At 45.8% G+C, this 12,369-nt stretch overlaps 2 protein-coding genes across 2 annotated transcripts in view; one reads left to right on the forward strand and one right to left on the reverse strand.

The window, feature by feature from the left end:
- SLC48A1 (solute carrier family 48 member 1) overlaps positions 1 to 12,369 on the reverse strand; it is a 456,994-nt gene that overhangs the window by 159,019 nt on the left and 285,606 nt on the right. The gene's annotated exons all lie outside the window — the stretch shown is intronic.
- RAPGEF3 (Rap guanine nucleotide exchange factor 3) overlaps positions 1 to 12,369 on the forward strand; it is a 98,809-nt gene that overhangs the window by 66,788 nt on the left and 19,652 nt on the right. The window contains exons 14-17 of the mRNA XM_060253309.1: positions 389 to 539; positions 3,866 to 3,948; positions 8,319 to 8,361; positions 10,701 to 10,782. Coding sequence (XP_060109292.1) covers positions 389 to 539; positions 3,866 to 3,948; positions 8,319 to 8,361; positions 10,701 to 10,782 — 359 coding nt within the window. The remainder of the gene's footprint in view (positions 1 to 388; positions 540 to 3,865; positions 3,949 to 8,318; positions 8,362 to 10,700; positions 10,783 to 12,369) is intronic.

Below are 12,369 nucleotides of genomic sequence, written 5' to 3' on the forward strand. Positions count from 1 at the left end.
GATTGGAGCGAGATTTGAATCCAGTAGCACCTTAGACACCAACAAGAGATTCAGGGTTTAAGCTTTTGAGAGTCAAAAACCCCTTTCTCAGACTCTCAGAAGCTTACACTCTGAAAAAAATGTGTTGGTCTCTAAGGTGCTGCCGCACTCTTCGCTACAGAGCAACATGAGTGCCCTTTGAAACTTCCTCTCTCTTTTTGCTCCCCAAAAGGCTCTTGCCCTCCCATTTCCCCATGCCTACAAAACATTGGCACTGTGGGAGATCTGTGTCATTTGAGTTTGTTTCCAGGATTTTGACAAATGTGCTTAAGGAAAGCAATTGTTTCAAAACTACCCTGCGGTGTTCTCTGTCTGCCTGCCACTCTGTGCCTCCTTGACTTGTGCTCACCTTCCATGCGGAGCCTTCCGATGGCACTGAACACGACAAGGCTGCCTACGTCCTGAGCAAAAAGCAGAAGATCCTTTGGCTGGTGAACCAGTGGGTGATGCTGTACGGACGCTTGCTGCAGGCAGAATCCAGCGCCTTGACCTTCTTGCAGGTATGAGGGTGGGGAAGGGTCAAGGAGCAATTAATTAGTAATCACAGAGCAGTGTGTGTAGTAGAGCCAGGAGATCTTAAGATGGTCTGGCAGCCAGAAGTTCTGCCTCTTTTAGCATTATGCTCCACTAGTTGGCGAGCGAGACTTGTTTTTAAGGCAAGAGACATTTCAGAAGTGGTTTGCCATTGCCTGCCTCTGCATAATGACCCTGGTATTCCTTGGAGGCTGCCCATCCAAATACTAGCCAGGGCTGAGCCTGCTTAGCTTCCAAGATCTGATGAGATTGGTCTAGCCTGTGCTATCCAGGTCAGCAGGGCTTTTTTTGTAGCAAGAGCTCCTTTGAATATTAGGTCACGCCCTTCTGGTGTAGCCAGTCCTCCAAGAGCTTACAAGGCTCTTAGTCCAGGGCCTACTGTAAACTCCAGGAGGATCGGCTACATCAGGGGTGTGTGGCCTGACATGTAAAGAAGTTCCTGCTACAAAAAAAGCCCTGCAGGTCAGAGAGGAAGGTAAGGAGCACCATCAGGAGCATAGGGCAAAACATGACCTTGGGGTTCTCCTGTACTCCTTCCCCAAACTATCAGTATATAACTCAGCAATATATAAGTACATATAAGGTGCGTGCCCCTGTGGGCCAGGTGGCACCCCTATTTGGACACGCCAGGCCTGCTCATACCCTGAACATCTTGTTGTACTCCAAGGTGCCACTGTACTCGAACCTAGTTCTGCTATTGCCGACCAATACAGCTATCCTTGGACGCAAAGCGAAATTTAATGATGATAAAATTCATTGCATGAAGTAGACCTTTGACGGTCATGGATTCTTGATTTCACTTATTCAGAGCCCGCAGTCCAGTCAAGTGATCCAGCCTCGAGCCTGTTTTCAGGCCTACGGCACAATCGTGATCCTTGCATTATTAAACTTGGCAGGGAATTTGGTTGTTCTGCAAGTGGGAGGCAGTAGAGCCATGCCTCTGAGTGTTTATGGATTTTGCCCTATGCGGTGATCCCAGGGACAGGTCTTTCAGAAATGGCAAGGAACGTACTGTAATTCAGTTGTGGAATTCGCTGCCAGAGAGCAGGGTGATGGCTGCTGACATAGTCATCATCAAAAGGGAATTAGGCAGATTCATAGGGGAGAGGTCCCTCAGTCGTTAGCCATGGTGACTAAAGGGAACCTCCATGTTCAGAAGCAGTAAACCTCTAGATGCCAGTGCCAGGAGGCAGCATTAGGGGAAGGTCTTGATCCCTGAGTCCTGCTTTTTGGCTCCTCCAGAGCAGTTGTGTGCAGGGCTTTTTTGTAGCAGGAACTCCTTTGCATATTAGGCCACACCCCTCTTGATGTAGCCAATCCTCCAAAAGCTTACAGGGCTCTTATCACAGGGCTCTTATCACTTGCCCTCTGACAGGGCCTTCTGTAAGCTCCAGGAGGATTGGCTATAGCAGGGGGCATGGCCTAATATGCAAAGGAGTTCTGCTACAAAAAAGGTCCTGTACCAATCCTCCAAGAACTTACAGGGCTCATTGCAGGGCCTACTGTAAGCTCCAGGAGGATTGGCTACATCAGGGGTGTGTGGCCTAATATGCAAAGAAGTTCCTGCTACAAAAAAGCCCCCTGGCTGTGTGAAACAGGATGCTGGACTAGATGGAGCACAGGTCTATTCTAGCAGGGCTCTTCTGATGGTCACACTGCATGCCCATTTGCTCGGTATCTGAAGAAACAAGCAGTCACTCATGAAAGCTCATCCCCCACCACAAATTTTGTTAATCTTTAAGGTATGACTGGACTCTTGCTCTTTTCTACCGCTACAGACAGACAAACAGGGCTCCCCATCTTGATCGTTCACTAGGCAGACAAATTGGCTTCCTGTTTTACTCTCAGCCACTGCTCTGAAGGTGAAAGGTCACACAGGTGCAGCCTTGTTTGCCAGCTGACCCTTGGTGGTATAAACTAGTATGTTGAGAGCCCGTTGAGATCTCCCAGGCACTTTGGCCTCTCCACCCCCGCACTGGATGTGCAACAGGTATCCATGGAGTACAGTAAAAAGCAGAAGCCAAGTTTAGGTAAGATTTATTTGTTTGTAACTTTTTATTACCCACAATAGCTCAAAAGCCAACCATTTACCACGTAACACCATCGAAACACCAGGAACATGCGTTGTAAAAACACAGCACTTTCCAAAGAAAGCAAATACCGCCTTGATCGCCTGCCAGTGGGAGTCCGTATATTTTCAACTTCAAATGCGCCCTTGATGAAGGAGCCAGCTGAAAAAGCAGTTTTATAGATGTCTTCCAGATGGTTGGGAAATTGCTTTCCTGGGGGCATATGCTACAAGTACACTGGCCCCAGCTACATGGTTTCATAAGGTTGTTTAAATGGATTTGCAGAAATATGATCGCTGATCCTGAAAGGTTGGACAAAAGCTTGCGGTGATTTGGGTTCAGGGAGTGAGTAAGTGGAGAAAGGATTGCCAGGCAACCACCAGGAGGGTTGTGGGTGGGCAGCTAGAGATGAGTGCAACTTCTGTGATGTCATTGCCAACCCAGAGGTGACATGGGGTAATTCTAGGAATTGCCAGAAACTCTATGGTTTTTACCATAGAATTAGAACATAACAACATAACAGAAGATAGGTTGGATTAGGCTAATGGCCCATCCAGTCTAACATTCTGTGTCACAAAGTGTCCAAAACCCAGGTGCAGCCAGGAGGGGCCAGAACTCTAGAAGCCCTCCCATTGTGGACCCCCAAGCTTCAAGAATACAGTGCATCACTGCTCCAGACACAGTGTTCTATCTATCCCTGTGCAAGCACCAGTCGTTTCCGACTCTGGGGTGACGTTGCTTTCACGTTTTCACGGCAGACTTTTTACGGGGTGGTTTACCATTGCCTTCCCCAGTCATCTACACTTTCCCCCCAGCAAGCTGGGTACTCATATTATCGACCTCAGAAGGATGGAAGGCTGAGCCAACCTCAAGCCGGCTACCTGAAAACCCAGCTTCCGTTGGGATTGAACTCAGGTTGTGAGCAGAACTTAGGACTGCAGTACTGCAGCTTTAACACTCTGTGGCTAATAACCACTGATGGACCTCTGCTCCATATGTTTATCAACTAGATATATTCAACAGTTTTGCATTGTTTATGCTGAAGTTGTTCTCTTAAAGTATTAAACGTCACTTATGCAATATTACTTGATGTTTTATAATTGTGTTCAGTATATTTCAGTAAAGTTTATTTGAAAAGCTTTTTTTAAGGTTGGGGAGACAAGGTACCCCTGCTTTAAATATATATCACAGCAAAGGGATCATGTTGGGCCTTTCCTTTTCAGACCCTTTCTGAATGTGTGGCCGAGGACACTCGTTTGGGTCCTGTCCTGAGGGAACAGCTGCAGGATCATCGCAGGAACCGAGTGTGAGTCCTCCATTCTATCTCAGATTGTTTGTGAATGGAGGAGGAGAATTTGGGCATGTGAGAAGGTCAAAGCTGGTGGGCAATGGTTAAGAATGCAAACTAGTACAAAGTTAGGATCCAATGGCAAAATAAAGAAATACTCAAATTGAACGAACATTTGGTCTGGATAGCATTTGCATGGGAAACCAATAAAAGGCAATAACAGTTGCCTGTTAATTGCACTTTTAGAATAACATATCAAAATAATGTTTGTGGTATTAACATGCTCAAATAAGAGATACTGACTGTTTATCACATTACATATACTAAACCCATTTTCATTATATTCTAATGTATTCTCTTTTTTCTAATGGCAAACTAGAATGATGTTTATAAGGTATGTTAACATGTTAAAAAGTAAATTAGGTCGACAGGAACATCACTAGGAAAAACGTCTTTTTGTTTCACCCAGACTTGTAGCAATAGAGCAATTAACAGGCAGTTTTTATTACCTTTATTTGTTCCCCATGCACATGCTATCCAGACGGAATGTTGTTTCAATTTGATTATTTCACTATTTGATTATTTTGGACTCCAGCGGTAACTTTCTATGGACCTGAATGCTGAACTATAGTATCGCTATCCCCAATTGGTGAAACAACCTCTGCATCTCTCACCAGGTCTTGAGACCTGCTCAGGACCAAGTCCAAGATCACTACTCCTCTGGCTGGCTCTGTGACCAACTGTTCCAGTGCACAGTCATTTATGATGTCCAGGAATCTCATTTCTACAGCATGACTTGAGGACATATATACTCAGTTAATGTGAGGGTAGTTGAAGTCTCCCAGTATAATATTATCTGCTTAAAAAAAAAAAAAGTAAAGGTAGTCCCCCATGCAAGCACCAGTCATTTCCGACTCTGGGGTGATGTCGCATCACAACGTTTTCACAGACTTTTTTTACGGGGTGGTTTGCCATTGCTTTCCCCCAGTCGTCTACACTTCCCCCCAGCAAGCTGGGTACTCATTTTACAGACTTCGGAAGGATGGAGGGCTGAGTCAACCTGGAGCCGGCTACTTGAACCCAGCTTCCGCCGGGATCGAACTCAGGTTGTGAGCAGAGCTTAGGACTGCAGTACTGCAGCTTTACCACTCTGCGCCACACAGGGCTCTATCTGCTTTAGTCACCTCCTTTATTTCCTTCTCCATCTCATGAACAGCCTCCAGGGTTTGATCAGGTCGGTGATTGTAAAGTTTGACTAAATAACCCTTAAAGGTAAAGGTAGTCCCCTGTGCAAACACCAGTCGTTTCTGACTCTGGGGTGCATATCACATTTTCATGGCAGACTTTTTTAATGGGGTGGTTTGCCGTTGCCTACCCCAGTCATCTGCACTTGACCCCCAGCAAGCTGGGTACTCATTTTACCGACCTCGGAAGGATGGAAGGCTGAGTCGACCTTGAGCCGGCTACCTGAACCCAGCTCCTGCCGGGATCAAACTCAGGTTGTGAGCAGAGCTTGGACTGTAGTACTGCAGCTTAACAGTCTGCACTACAGGGATCTTTAATAAATATAGACCCCTGGTGCAAGCACCAGTTATTTCTGTCTCTGGGGTGATGTCGTTTTCATGATGTTTTCACGGCAGACTTTTTATGAGGTGGTTTGCCATTGCCTTCCCCAGTCATCTACGCTTGGCCCCCAGCAAGTTGGGTACTCATTTTAACGACCTCGGAAGGATGGAAGACTGAGTCAACCTTGAGCCGGCTACCTGAACCCAGCTTCCGCCGGGATTGAACTCAGATCGTGAGCAGAGCTTGGATTGCAGTACTGCAGTTTTACCACTCTGCGTCACAGGGCAGTATTTCCACCCATACTGCTTCTCCTGGGGAGTTAATTCCTCTGATGTTTTCTACCTTATTTGATTCTGTGCCCTCTTTGATGTACTATGCAACACTCCCCCAACCCGTCCCTCCCTGTCCTGCCTATAGATCTTATATGCAGGAATGGTTGTATTCCATCGATTCTCCCTACTCCACCATATTTCTGAGATACCTACTGTATCTAAATTCAGGCCTCAGATTCAGTGGGAGCTCACAGGAGCACAGCTCCTGAATCTTTCTGAGAGTTCCACCTCCTCATTCTGAGAGTTCCACCTCCTTGTCCATTGAATAGTATTGCAGCTGCATAACAATCCTTGGATGAGCTCCACCACCTATTTTTCTCCAAAACAACCCCTTTCTAAATTCATTCAACACCAAGCACTCCAGCTCTCCCATTTTGGCTTGGAGACTTCTAGTATTGGCATATAGACACTATAATGTGCTTCCCTCTCTGGTAACCCTCGCTTCCCTTGACCCTTTAGTTGCCACACATGGCCCTCAGTCACCATCCGGCCCTCAGTTGCCATCCAGTCCTCACTCCCAAGTTCTATTACGCTCCCATCTGTAATTATGCTCCTCTTGTCCTCTGACTGTGAATATAGAAACATCATCTGCCTATCTTTCCAGAAATTACTTTTTATACAGATACCATCTTATTCTTGAAATGTTCAGCACACAAGGACTCAAAAGGGTGTTTTGCATTCTCTTCCACTTGCAAGTGACTTCTGTGCAGGAAACTGGTATAAAAAGTGACCTGGTTCTTGGCAGCTACACAGGGCAGGGTTGCCAAGAATTGCACTTCACTGTAGCAAGCGGTCATGACTCCTTTTGAATGGAGTCATCCAGCCAGTTTATCTGCTGATGTCATGTGTGCCATATGTTCCCAACTTGGCAGGATAGTGCGATTTACAACCTCAGTTGTTATCTTCACAAGCCTGTGAAAGTGAGTTGGTTAGAAGGCTGGAACCAACTCCGCTCCCCATACGTTGCTCCCCATATGTTGTCATGCCCTTAGTAGCTTGTGTTGGATGTGCAGGACTTTGCTCTGCCTCAGCCTTAGACTTCAGAGGGGGTTTAATAAGAGAGGCCAGGACACAGATCATCCTTTCTTTTACTCTCTAATTCTATCCTTTTGATTGCTGCTCTTTGGGAATCTTTCTTCCTTCCAGTTTGACACCTTCTCTCCACACTGTGCTACAGTACTCTTTGAGAGCCAGTTTGGTATACTGGTTAAGAGTAGCAGACTCTTAATCTTGAGAGCTGGGTTTGATTCCCCACTCTTCCTCCACATGAAGCCATCTGGGTGGCCTCAGTCACAGTTCTCTCAGAAATAAACCAACTCTCCTCCTCCTCCCCCCTCCTGCTCTATGAGATAGCCTATGAGAGCAGGACATGATTCCTGCATCTCTAAAGAAGAAAGAGAAGAAGAACTGCAGATTTATACCCTTCCCTTCTGTCTGAATCAGAGTCCCAGAAGAAGATGACTGCAGATTTATACCCCGCCCTTCTCTCTGAATCAGAGTCTCCGAGCGGTTTACAATCTCCTTTACCTCCTTCCCCTACAACAAACACCCTGTGATGTGGGTGGGTCTGAGAGAGCTCTCCCAGAAGCTGCCCTTTCAAGGACAACTCCTATAAGAGCTATGGCTAACCAAGGCCATTCCAGCAGCCACAAGTGGAGGAGTGGGAAATCAAACCCGGTTATCCCAGATAAGAGTCTGAGCACTTAGCCACTACACCAGACAAAGGATTCATATTGATTGGCAAAAATAGAGGCTCTATGTATAACTTGATTTCTTGTTGGCACACAAGATTGGCTCTGCTATGTTATGTGCTGTGAGCATTCTGCAACCCAAATACTCCTTCAGCTTTGTCCAGGAAAGTCCAACTTTTACAGGTTGAAGAACCATAGGCATTTCATAATGATGAGATGAGGTTCCCCACAAGCTGAAGAACCACATAGGCATTCTGTAATGGGGAGCTGCCCATTCCTCTAGCCTCTTTCAGGCTTGTTATTTAGGATCACTCTTCTGCTTCAGAATGTATTTCTCAAATACATGCATGTGCCTACTATAAGGTCAGTTCAGACATAATGGAAAACCGTGGTGTAAATAAAGTTAACTGTGGTTTTGTGATTGTCGGAATGCAGGCCCAACCGCTATAACTGGTAAGAATCCACCAAGCCAGGTTCTGGAGCTGGTTTGTTAACTACAGGTAGCCTTGCCTGTCTTTTTGCATGATGTCTGAATGTGGATACCTTGGTTTTATCCTGACTTCCATTGCCCTCCTGGCTACATGAAGAAGGCAATGAAACCAGCACTTAACTACAGCAAGTCAGGATTTGATTGGTTGTCTGTGAGACAAATCCTGGCAAACCAGCCTCTCCCTGGTTAACGTAACCCTTGGTTTTGTGTGATGTCTGCCCTGAGTCTTTACAACCAGTAAAAAACTGAATCGTTGTTTTAAGGTCTGAAATAGACTCCTCCTGACAACTGTTTTCTCTCCCTGGATAGGTTAGAAAATGGCAGCAGCCACACCCTGTCTCCGAAACTTCAGGTAATTTGCCAGTTTTTAATCAAGGGACCTGCAATTATCTAATTGCTCTTCCCAAAGCTGTGCAGAAGTGACATTATTCCACAGGGTGTGTGTGTGTGTGTGTGACACTATGCAAAGTTAACATATTTGTTTAATTTCCCACAAATCACTTTTCTCTTGGAAGTTGGTCCCCTTTGGGATTATTTTTGAGGGATCATGTAGTCGTAGTGTAAAGGAAGAACTCACAAAGCCAAGTGTTCCAGAAGCTCTGGATTCTGCCACTGGAATCAAGTATCCAAATGAAGGATCTCAATAGGAATACGTTTTTCTTTGCAATACGTCTTCTGTTACCAATCATTATGAAGACGTGTTCTGAAGTTTTGTCTCAGGCCATTAGAAATCCTACTCAGCATGCCCCACCCTTCCAAATTCTGAGGTTTCTCTGGGCATCGTCTTACAATTTGCAAGCCTGCAATTTAATGAACTAGTAACTTGCATTACAAAAAAAAGCAATCTGAGAATCTTTGGATGTTGAATTCTGTTACCTGGTACCCAGGGCTTTTTTTGTAGCAGGAACTCCTTTGCATATTAGGCCACACAGAACCCCTGATGTAGCCAAACCCCCAAGAGCTTACAGGGCTCTTAGTGCAAGGCCTAATGTAAGCTCCAGGAGGATTGGCTACATCATGGGTGTGTGGCCTAATAGGCAAAGGAGTTCCTGCTACCAGTCTCCTAGCTTGCACTGTGCTGTCATGGACTTAGAGCGGTCTGCATGACAACACAAAGGTGTCAGACAAGGATGTATTTTATCTCCCTGTCTGTTCAGTCTATATGTAGAGCATATTTTAAGGAAGGTTAGATTAGCTTTAGAAGACAACAGAGTGAAAACCGGCAGAAGAAGCATTAACCATTTGAGGCATGCCGATGAAACCACATGACTGGCAGAAAAGAGTGACGAGTTGAAACCACTACCAACGAAGGTTAAAGCAGAAAGTACCAAAGCAGAATTACAGCTGAACATCCAGAAAACAAAAGTAATGACTTCTGGGGAATTATACAACTTGAAGGTCGATGATGAAAGAAATTTAAATTGTTCACGGTTTTCTATTCCTTGGCTCCGTCATCAACCAAAAGGGAGACTGCAAGCAAGAAACCAGAGACTGGAGAGGGCAGTCACGAAGGAGCTAGAAGAGATTCTTCAGCGTGCAGAGGTGTCACTGGTGACCAAGATCAAGTTAATTCATGCCTAGGGCTTTTTTTGCAGCAAGAACTCCTGTGTATATTAGGCCACACACCCCTGATGTAGCCAATCCTGTTGGAGCTTATAGTAGGCCCTGTACGAAGAGCCTTGCAAGCTCTTGGAGGATTGGCTACATCGGGGCGTGGTCTAATATGCAAAGGAGTTCCTGCTACAAAAAAAAATCCCTGTTCATGCCATAATACCTCATTGCTATGGATGGATGGGAAAGCTGGACAATGAAGAAAGCTGATTCATTTGAAATGTGTTGTCGGAGAGTTTTTATGGCTACTGTGGACTGCCTTTAAAAAAAAAAAAGAAATTAGTGGGTTCTAGATCAAGTCAAGCCTAAACTCTCCTTAGAAGCTAAAATGACGAGCCTGAGGCTATGGTAACTTTGGTAACTGGAAAAGATGATAATGCCAGGAAAAGTTGAAGGCAGCAGGAAAGAAAGAAGATCCAACTTGAGATGGATTTGCTGTTAATGTTGATTGATTTATAGGGTCACCATAAGTCAGAAGCCACTTGATGGCGTTTCTTTCACACACATGCACACGCATACATGGAGGGGCCCATTCAGTAATGGTCTCAACCCCTTCAGGTCCCAGCGCTGACTGTTGGCTTCAGGCTCAAATGTACAGTATGTTCACTACATGTTGGGTCATGGGTGATTACCCGGACTCACAATCAGACATACACAGGGGGAACTCTTTTCATATAGTGTTCATTCACTCGGTACCACAAGGCGCGGGGGAAGGAGCTTCCAATTTCCCTCCTGCCCCACTTCCACCCAGTGGAGGGGGTTTTGCCTCTTTTTTCTGGCCCCACATGTCCTTCCTTGGGCACATGGAGCTAGAGAAAAAGGCTGAAATGCCCCCCTGCTGCCACCATTTCTGCTGGCAAAACTGGATGAGAGGGAAACTGGAAGCTCCTCCTCCTTTCATGCAGCATGGAATGAACAAGCACTGTTTCAGGTGAGCTGCTCCAGTATCAGTATATGCCAGACTGTGAGCCTGGCTGCACCCCCATGAACTGAGAAGCATTGAGCCTGTTGTGTGTTCAACTGAACCAACACCAAAAAGAGAATACGCTGCATTTCCACATTTCTTCCTCTCATTCCAAGGTGAGGAATGCTGTGGACTGGTTTGCCAGCCAGGAGGAGCCATTTCTGAACAGCAGCTACACCATCAGAGCTCAGGACAAAAGTAAGTGCCTTTGTTAAACCTATGAGTCAAGCCTCCTGCTGCTTGCTTTTCATTCAGTACTCAAGATGAATCTCTGAACTATCTACAAACCACAGGCCAAGGATTTGGCTGACTGGCAGCTGCTGCAGTTCTTCTTAGATTCACTGGTATGGTGTAGCCATGAATCTCTGTTAGGTATCAAGGCGTATGAGGCTTACATGCATCAGCCCCTCCTCAGTACTGTGTGTGGTTAGAAGTATGCTGGGCCCTGTAAGATTCACTGATATGGTTCAGTCATCGATCTCTGTTAGGTAACAGGATGCTTCTTGGTACTGTGTGTCCTTACTGTGTGAGCTAGTGAAGCAACAGAGTTACACAGAGTCTTTTGTCAGTCTCAAACTAATAAGTGTCTTTTATTTAGGGAACTCCATTCCAGATAGTATAGGATGAGAGGTAGGGACAGAATCTATTGAATTAGCTATGATGGATGCAGAGTGTATGTCCTGCATCCATGGTGCTAAAGATGGAGAGCATACTTCTTCTTTGCTTGTGCATGAGAGAGCGAGAAAGTGGAAGGAAGTCTTGTTCCCAAGAATAGCGTTCTTCTTCAAAAGGATAGTATCAGATTACAGGAAGGAAAGGATGCCCTGTGGATCCTGAACTCCTCTATCTGTCTAAATCCAGGGGTGGAATTATAGTAGGAGCTTAACAAGGCTCTTTTTTGTAAACTCTTGGAGGATTGGCTACATCAGAGGTGTGAAGCCTAATATGCAAAGGAGCTCCTGCTGGAATTCCACCCCCGTCTAAATCTATAGTGCTGTCTCTGAGGTCTGAGGCAGGAGACAGTATGCACTCCTCCACTTCCAACAGTTCTTTCCTAGATGTCATGAAATATAAAAGCTCTCAAAATGCCTAGCTCTTGCAACCTAGCCACGTGTTTGAGCTATGATGACAACATGAAGAACCCTTTGGGATCAGACCAGTAGTCCATCTAGTCCATCGTCCTGACCCACATGGTGACTAACCAGCTACCCTTTAGGGCCAACAAATGGGACAGAGAGGCCAAGACCTTCCACTGATGTTGTCTTCTAGCACTACTATTGAGGGCCGGTCTAGGCAATGCATGTGACACAAGCTAAGTATTGCAGTCAGTACACAGGAGGTGGAGGGCACTTATTGGAAACAAAGAGAAGCCTAGGTTGGGATGGCCGGTGACATCACTTCCAGCGTGCACCAGAAGTGACGTCATCACATCAATGGCAACATAAGGATGCTCTGGTACTTGGGCAAAAACTTGATGGTAGAAATCTTACCAGAGTTTTTGCCCAAATACCATTGTGTCCCTGGGTCAGCAGCAACAAGTTGTTGTTACTTCCAGTCAGGGCTCTTTTTCTAGCAGGACCTCCTCTGCATATTAGGCCACATACCCCTGATGTAGCCAATCCTCCTGGAGCTTACAGTAAGCCCTGTACTAAGAGCCCTCTAAGCTCTTGGAGGATTGGCTACATCAGAGGGGCGTGGCCTAATATGTAGAGGAGCTCCTGTAGAAAAGAGCCCTGCTTCCAGTGAATACTGGAAATGGCATCGCCATGTTACTGATGACACAGG

Source organism: Heteronotia binoei, chromosome 13 (assembly GCF_032191835.1).
Source record: "Heteronotia binoei isolate CCM8104 ecotype False Entrance Well chromosome 13, APGP_CSIRO_Hbin_v1, whole genome shotgun sequence".
NCBI classification, from domain to species: domain Eukaryota; kingdom Metazoa; phylum Chordata; class Lepidosauria; order Squamata; family Gekkonidae; genus Heteronotia; species Heteronotia binoei.